The sequence below is a fragment of the Camelina sativa genome, chromosome 8 (genome assembly GCF_000633955.1).
Source record: "Camelina sativa cultivar DH55 chromosome 8, Cs, whole genome shotgun sequence".
Lineage (NCBI taxonomy): Eukaryota > Viridiplantae > Streptophyta > Magnoliopsida > Brassicales > Brassicaceae > Camelina > Camelina sativa.
Genome location: NC_025692.1, coordinates 24,860,086 through 24,868,942, shown reverse-complemented (window position 1 = coordinate 24,868,942; position 8,857 = coordinate 24,860,086). Strand labels below are relative to the sequence as shown.

Genomic DNA, 8,857 nt, shown 5'->3' with positions numbered 1-8,857 from the left:
TTTTTTTTTTTTTTTTTTTTTAATTGTATCTATGGAAATCCACGTGCAGTTTTAAGCAAAAATAAAATACACGTTCGATATTAATAGTTTAGAAAAACGATCTGTATCCCCCCAGGAACTTTCATATAGCACCACATCTATCCAGTTTTTAAAATTCGATCTCTGTCTCTCCAGTTCGTAAGTTTCAGTCCAGTATCCCCTTAATTGTAAAGTTCAAAACTTCTGTCCACACATTATGCTAAAATCATGGTTTATCATTGGTTTACTGTTCCGGAAAATACATTAACCGCGTGCCAACAAAATAAAACCGGATTAACCCAGAAATCAACCCAAATCAACCCGATTCAAAACCCGTTAAACAATACCCATTTATCATAAAATCCCCAAAACTGAAAAATCCCCAAATCGAAGAACCCTAGAAACAAAAAAATCTCAATTTCCATGGATTCGAATGAGCTGGAGATGAATGAGATAGTCATTCATAACGAGGCTATTGCTACTGCTACTGGGTCTGTTCCGCCAGAGGAAGGAGGAGAAGGTCAGTCGATCCAAGACGATGAACCCGACGATGAAGATCCAAGAGAGTGAGACGCGTTTGAAATCGAGAAAGCCATAGTGGAGTTTATAGACGAACCATCGATCGTTCATGATGAGTATCCGGACAGTTCAAGTGATGAAGATGATGAAGCTCATCGTGAGAGAAAGCGGAACAACATCAGAAAAGCAGATGGGACTTTATACTATCACCAGACATTCTTCAACGAAATTGCATTTAAGGAAGCTGTACTCGGCCATGCTCTGAAGACTGGATGCAACATCGCACAGTACAGGTATGATAAAACCAAGATTGGATTTAGATGTGATGGAGATGGATGTATTTGGCGCATATAATGTGCAATCACGAAGAAATGTAGGAGGTGGAGGGTGAATAAGTACATTGATAAGCATACATGTAATCCAAATGGAGATTGTGAGATTTTGAAGGTTCATGTTATCTCTAGGTTGTTTCTAGATCAAATCAGAGAAGAACCTGAGTATTTCATGCCAATGAAGATATAACAAATCATTAAAGCGAAATGGAAGATCACTGTATCCATGCCTCAATGTCAAGCTGCAAGGAATAAAGCATTGAGATGGATTGAGAAAGAGGATGATGAGCAGTTTGCAAGGCTCCAAGATTATGCGGCTGAGATACGAGAATCAAACCAAGATTCAACTGTTGAAGTTAACACTGTGAACGATGCAGGGCGTTCTACAAGCAAGGGAACTTCTGTGAAGATGTTGAGAATAACTCAGTCGAGTCATTCAACAACTCCATTTTGAAAGCCAGGGACAAAGCATTTGTGCCAATGCTTGAGACCATAAGGAGTCTTGCGATGGTTAGGATTGCGAAGAGATCTGCCGAATCTCATGATCACAACGGGAGATGCACGCCATATGTGTCTAAGTTCCTTGCCAAATAAATTGAGAAAGCTTTAGAATGCCAGATAAGAAGGAGCACAAACGACAATTACGAAGCTACACTTAGTGGAGTTTCTCATCGGGTAAGCTTGACTGAGAGGACTTGCACTTGTCAGAAATGGCAAATCTGTGGCATTCCTTGTGAGCATGCTTATGGAGTCATGATTGATAGGAAGTTTGAGGTTGAAGACTATGTGTGTTTCTGGTTTCGGACACCTATGTGGAGGAGGAACTACAGAAAAGGCCTTGTTCCACAAAAAGGACCTGCTTATTGGCCATTTACCAACCTCCCTACTGTGCATAGACCACCATCACCACCGCAGCCTGGGAGGAAGAAAGGAAAGGAGAGTAAGAAGGACAAACAGAGGAAAAAAGGATCAAATGAGTCTCCTTCGAAAAAAGCACCTAAAAAGTTGAAAAGGATAATGCATTGTGGTATATGTGGTGAAGCTGGTCACAATTCTAGGTTTCACTCGAAGAAGAAGTCTTCTAAACAGGTTAGTAGGTGTAGTTTTCAATCTACCATGTGTTAAATAGTATGTGAAACTGACTTTTAATTTTGCTTTATCTTGTGTCTTAGACATTTGAACCAGAGACTGCTCAAGGCACTCAAGGCGCTCAAGTGGAACCGTCTCAAGGAGTTGTGATGTCTCAAGGATGATCTAGCAAGGATGAAGGATGAAGGATTAGAAAGTGTTAGATGGGTCTGGTTTTTGTTTTCCCATATGATTAGTATGTTTAACTCGGCTTATGTATTGGTTTTTTGAACCATTTAGGATGTTAACTCGGCTTATGTATTGGTTTTGAACCGTGGATGCATTTTTAGGATGTTTAACTCGGCTTATATATTGGTTTTGAACCATTTGTGCCAATGTCTCTGTTTTGTTTTGTTATTTTTAGGAGGTTAATCACAAGATGACAAGAAACATATCAATTTGGTTTCTCATTAGACATAAAAGAGGACACAACAAGAAGAACATAACACTACCAACAACAACACAATACATAACAAACCCAACAACTACTAGCTAATACATAACAAAACCAACAACTACAAGCCAATCAAGCTATCACTTTACTCAAACCAATCATGATCATACAACCTACAATTACAACAATCATTATTTTCTTGAGACTTGATTTGGTTTCCAACAGTTCTTCTTCTACACTCTCAAAAATCTCTTTCTCTAGATTCATTTGCATCCTCTCAAAAACCATCTTTTGGTGATCCATAATCTCTGTTGTAATCTGGGACACTGTTTGTTCAAGTACAGCCGTTCTGACAGCCAATCTTTCAATCTCATCCAACAATGCTTCGTCAACCCACTTGAAATTGTGGTTATCATCAATGAGCTACAAAAGACAGAGAATTAGAGTGAAATTTGTTAGAAACAATCCAAAAATCAAACACATTACCTTAAGTGATGCAGCATAACCACACCGATAGTAACGACGATATGGATTGGCAACGGACTTTGAAATCAACGCCACGAGACTAGCTCCACACCAACATGTCTTCGGTACACCCACAACTCTTCTTCTCTGTTGGACATTGGATGTTCCACTCGTAGCTCCAGATGAATTGCTCATATTGGAGCTCAGCTGTTGAAAATAGAAATAGAAAATATCGATGAAGAGAGCAAAATTGTGAATTTAGGGATTCTTCTCACTGGGTATAATTTCGGGTTGTGAATAACTTTAATCGGGTCTCACTTTGGTTTACTGTATTCGGTTTTTGGTTTCGCATTGGTTTTATATCATAAACCGTGTAAACCAATGATAAACCACGATTTTAGCATAATATGTGGGCAGAAGTTTCAAACTTTACAATTAGGAGGATACTGGACTGAAACTTACGAACTGAGGGGACAGAAATCGAATTTTAAAAACTGAATTGATGTGGTGCTATATGAAAGTTCCTTGAAAAGATACAGATTATTTTTCTTAATAGTTTAGATTTTAGACTATATTACACACGAATATTTAATTAATAGTTTTGAGGATACATGTCTAGGTAGGGACCAACAACCACAATCCACAAAGATGCACCCACCACGTGGCAAGACAAGTGCGAAGATGAGTCATGGGACTGTCCAAAGAGCCCTCTCCTTCCCCAATCCCCCACACTGTCTGGTCGGTATAGTTGAAACGTTAGTTGTCGACTTGGCGCGCCACCTCCTTAATATTTTTCCCCTAATTGTTTGTTGTTTATAATAATTAAAACACATAGACATAAACTTTTGGTAAGCATACATTTAATTGTTCGAAGCTTTTTCTTTTCCTGCAATTATTTTACATTTATGCGTTGCCATTATTACAAACTAAATTCAGATGTTATGAATATACTTAGAAAGTTAGAATTCGAACTCGTTAAACAATTCAATGGAAGTGTTGTTAGTGGCAGAGTTTGGTTTAGATATTTTCCACATTCACCGATATTAAATAACAATTTGCTTTCATACAATAATTACGTTTAGAAAATTTCAATCGGGTTCGTCGTAATCTTGTTTTGAAAAAAAGAAGAAGTCGTATGTCTAATGTCTTAGCTTGGCATTTGGTGATGGGACCAACAGAAAAGAGTCTCGGAGTCACGTGGCTTCTTCTCCTCAGGGACGGCACCGCCCCTCTTCTCGTTCTTATTAGAGTTTATTTGCTAGAAGCCTAAATTTGTTACATCTAATATATTTAAAGTAGTATGCTTTTTTTTTATTTTTTATTTTATTTATAAAGTAGTATGCCATATTATATATAAATGTACTTATGTATGTACATAATACGATTTACGTTTAACGTCCTTTACTCCTTCAACTTACTAGTAGGTTTTTATTGGTATAATATTAATATCACATGATGTTAAATATTATGACAGTCATATATTGGTCTTATTGGGATGGGACTGATGACGATTTTGGGACCATAGTAACTTCAAATTTTAGAGTCTCATTTATAAACTTTTGATCAAACAAAAAAAATGAGTCTCACTTATAATTATAAACATTTTTTTTTACATATCAGTTAACACAAGTATTTGTGTTTGGGGCATGTTATAAAGCATAAATCACAGGTACCCAATTGCTAAATCATTGAAAATAATTATGTGATTTGGGTCTCAGATTCCGAAATCAGATCCAAATTTTGGCTCCAACCTTTTAACACCTTTGCATAAACTAATAAAACAACATTTTTCATAAGATAAAATAATTTTAAGCTAAAAACACAAATCCTCTACAAAAAATAGCAAAACAGAGACTGTCACCAATAGTCTCTGCAGGAACATAATCCATCTCTAAAATGATGAAATCTGTTGCGGTCTCTTACAATGAACTCTCTACCATAAACCCCAGAGATAAGCTTTGTTACTGTATGACAATCCTCACATACCCTCAAGTTCTTCACTATCCTAATAGTTGTACCAGGCTTAGTCTTCATCATACCATACGCAATTGCAAGTTTCTCACTATGCATATGAATGGCAGTCTCCTTCTCCTCCTCGTCTACATCGAAAAACGAATCATTTGTGTTGCCTTTATACCCTATCAATCTTATCTTCCCCAAGATCTCTTCCCACTTCCGTTTGATCTTACCCATTTCAGGATGCTTCTGATCATCCCCCATGGAGAACTTGTTTATTCTCCCATCAATCTCTATCAAGCTCCACCCCGGTGGTTTCTTAACAAGCTTCTCCTTCATCATGTCTCTCAAGCTCTCGATTCTCTCCCATTGTCCTGCACCCGCGTATATATTTGAAAGCAAAACATAGTAACCGCTATGTTCTGGCTTCAACTCTATCAACATGTTTCCAACCCTCTCTGCAACCTCAGTGTTCTTATATATCTTACATGCGCCAAGCAATGCTCCCAGTATAGGAGCATTCGGCTTCACCGGCATTTCAAGGATAAAGTTCTCAGCTTCGGCTAGCTTTCCAGCACGGCCAAGCATATCAACAATGCAACCATAATGCTCAAGTCTAGGCTCAATCCCATAAACCCTTTTCATGTCCTCATATATTTCTAAACCTTTTTCAACTAACCCGCCATGGCTGCAAGCTGAAAGAACCGCTGTGAATGTAACATCTCTTGGAATGAATCCTAATCTAATCATTAGTGAGAAGTAACGAATTGCCTTGTGAGCATGTCCATGCACCGCAAGACCTTTGATTATCGAACTCCAGCTCAAGCTATCCTTGTCAGGCAATTCATCAAACACACAAATAGCTTTCTCGATATCCCCACACCTCCAATACATATCCACAAGAGCTGTCCCAAGAATAAGATTTACAGTCATGTGATGTTTAACAACATACTCATGTGCTCTTACTCCATGCTCAAACGCACCCAAATGAGCACAAGAAGAAACCACACTCACCATAACCGTCTCATTGGCAACAACTCCTTCCCTTTTCATGAGCTCGAACAAGTCAATGGCTTTCTCAAAACAGTTGTTCTTCGCATACCCATTGATCATAATACTCCAAGTAAACAAATTTCTGTGAGGCATTTCATCGAACATCTCTCGTGCATCTTCAACCATCCCGCATTTGCAGTACCCAGCTACCATAGAAGTCCACGAAACCACATCTCGAAACGGCATTTGCCCAAAGATTCTACCAGCAGAAGAGATCAAACCACAATTAGCGTACATGTGAACAAGAGAGTTCTCTACATAGACATCATTCTGGAATCCGAATCTAACAATCTGTGAATGCGTTTGCTCTCCTATCGTCACGCACCCCATCTCAGTAGACGCCTTAATCAGAAACGGAAACGTGATGTTATCTGGGCAAATTCGAGAATTCAACATATGGGTATAGAATCCAAAAGCTCTGTTTGGCTCTGCGCCAGTGGAGAAGCAGCGGATGAGAAGGTTGAAGACGAAGAGATTAGGGTATTGAATCTGAGAGAAGATTCCGTATGCATATCCCGAGACGTTTGTGGGTTTGTTAAAGATGGAGTCGTCAACGCAGAGAGCGAGGAGACGACTGGCCACAAAGACGTCGGAGATGAGATGGGTTCGTATGAGAAAGCCATGGATGATCTTGAGGTCGGAGAAGGAAGAACAGTATTGGAGTAAGGGAAGCTTCGGGTGTTTGAAACGAAGTGTGTTGAGCACTATGTTACTCATTCTCTGACGAGAAAAGAAAAAACCCAAAGTTTGCAACTTTATAAGAAACTAACACATAACGGTCCATTTCCTCTGTTTTTGAAGTTTTTGATTTTGTGTAACAAAGAAGCAAAAACAAATAATTTGAAGTCTAATGTAAGTGTAAGATCGTACAAAATTGAAATTTGAAGATGATGTAATTTGTATTTAGAAAGAGAATTTGAAAGTATCAGCTTTGGCAGAGTCCCAGAAAGAAACCCTTTGTTCTTCTGCTCTTTTAGCTTCTTCTGCTTTCTTCTCTAAAGCTTGGATAGTCCCCGGGTAAGCTCCTTCGATCGCCTTCTTGAATTTGTCATGTAAATTCTCTCTGTCAGTTGTTCCGGAGACAAGCTCTTTAGCATTCGGTTTCTTTAGAAATTCCAACACATTCAACAAATTCCTCCTGCACAAGTAATGTTTCTCTGATTAGATCACAAAACTCAATACACATGTACTAAATTTAACTTCTTCAACAGACATGTCACCATATAACAATAGTTTGCTGCAACCTATGATGATAATATCGCAAGAGTAAGTAGGAAATAGATCATTTACCTGCTAACATAATTCTGAGTAATCGCAATTGATTCCTCCAGGTTAATCACGAGATGCCACCATCCATTAGGTACAAACATGACCTCCCCGGCTTTGCATATACACTCAATAGGTTTCTTCTCCCAATCCTTAGTATCATCGTAAAAGTTCATGAACCACTCTATAATAGAAACAGGACAGGCCACTTCAGCTCCATCAGGACTTGGATGCACGCCCGGTGGAACCACATCCGGTGGGAACAAAACCCATTTTTTCGACCCTGTAACCACCGCATTCCAAGCTGAAGTTGAGTTAGGATCAATGTGGAAAGACGATCCTGAACCGGCTGGTCCAATTATGATCCATCTATAATCAGGTCGCTCGTTTCCCAAAACACCAAACAAGTCCTCTCTGAAGTAAACAGGAACATCATACTCCGAATCCAAAACCGGAACTTTCTCAGCAAACTTGGGATCAAACAAGTACAACGGCCTCTCTTCTCTAGCTCCATCGGAATACCTAAAATACTTCTCCAGCTTCATTTCAACTGGACCAACAGCGAATTCAACATCACCAACCACTTTAGTCAGATAATCTCTTGACCATTTCTCAACAGCAGGCCAATGATCCAAACACCCTTCCAACAAAACAGGCTTATTCGGCTCCTCAAACTTGGTAATGAAATCTTCAACAGAAACGCCTCTCACTCGAGTGATGTTGTCTCTTCTAAGCCATTTCGGTTTCATTTCGAGATTTGCACACAACCAGCTCTGAAACATATAATCAGAATAGAAATCTATAATCTTCAAATTCGATTCACCATCTCCAGACAACTTGAATTTAGGGTGGTGAGCAGCTACATAGGTAGATTTCCAAGACCCATTAAACAAAAACTCTCCTTTCAACTCTTCTAATACGAGATTCCTCCAGAGAGGCTCATGACTGGCGAAAATATAGAAAGATTTGGTTACAGTAGCTAAAATACCCAAATTAGTGGCGTCAAGAAGACCTAGGATATCCAAAACGAGCTCATCAGTGAGTATCTGGAGATTACCTAATCCAGTGTTTCGCACATTGACCGAACCAGGATTGAAATAGAGGTTTCCGAGTGGTTGAACACCATGCTCTTGCGAAGGAGCTGCGATTTTGAGCTTGAACCCTGTTTCATCTTCATCTTCTTCTATTTCCTGATTAACTGGAAACAGAGACTCAGGTTCACGCTGAACGAGCTTTCGCTTTTTGGATTTGGATTTACGACGCTTCGATGTTAGCAACAGATTCTTGTACTTCGGCATGTTTGACGGAGCATCAGCTTCAGCGGCGACGGCGAGGGTTTTGGGTTTTAAAGTTTTAACTTTTAACAACCGCGAGGGTTCATATCTGTTTACATAGCTTAACCAGGAGATGGAATTGAAAATATCTTGGGTTAATCGGTTCAACCGTAAAAATTAATTTGACGATCAATTCAAAACAATACCAAGTTCCGTTAACCGATCATTGCTCTGTTTTTTTTCTTCATTTATTTCCAGAGAAGTTCAAACAAAGAGAATCTGGAAGAATTATACAGAAGCTTACAATAAGAGGATGTTGTGCTTTGCGTGTAGCCTCACTGATTTTTTGAGACAATATCATCAAACCCTCATTCAAAGACAATTCAAACCCAAACAACAAATGAAATATGGCAAACACAAAAAAAGAAAAAAAAAAAAAAAAAAAAAAAAAA

General features: G+C 38.8%; 3 protein-coding genes across 3 annotated transcripts; all 3 read right to left on the bottom strand.

The window, feature by feature from the left end:
* LOC104709908 (uncharacterized protein At4g04775-like) lies at positions 2,524 to 3,051 on the bottom strand. Its single transcript, XM_010426449.1, has 2 exons — positions 2,878 to 3,051; positions 2,524 to 2,814 (listed from the first exon to the last, which is right to left on the bottom strand). The coding sequence occupies exons 1-2, from the start codon at positions 3,049 to 3,051 to the stop codon at positions 2,524 to 2,526; spliced, it is 465 nt and encodes a 154-aa protein (XP_010424751.1).
* LOC104708446 (pentatricopeptide repeat-containing protein At5g06540) lies at positions 4,585 to 6,605 on the bottom strand. Its single transcript, XM_010425021.1, has one exon. The coding sequence runs from the start codon at positions 6,580 to 6,582 to the stop codon at positions 4,714 to 4,716; it is 1,869 nt and encodes a 622-aa protein (XP_010423323.1). The 5' UTR covers positions 6,583 to 6,605; the 3' UTR covers positions 4,585 to 4,713.
* Positions 6,602 to 8,501, bottom strand: LOC104708447 (F-box protein At5g06550). Its single transcript, XM_010425022.2, has 2 exons — positions 7,156 to 8,501; positions 6,602 to 7,003 (listed from the first exon to the last, which is right to left on the bottom strand). Exons 1-2 carry the CDS (start codon positions 8,427 to 8,429, stop codon positions 6,769 to 6,771), a joined length of 1,509 nt encoding a protein of 502 aa, XP_010423324.1. The 5' UTR covers positions 8,430 to 8,501; the 3' UTR covers positions 6,602 to 6,768.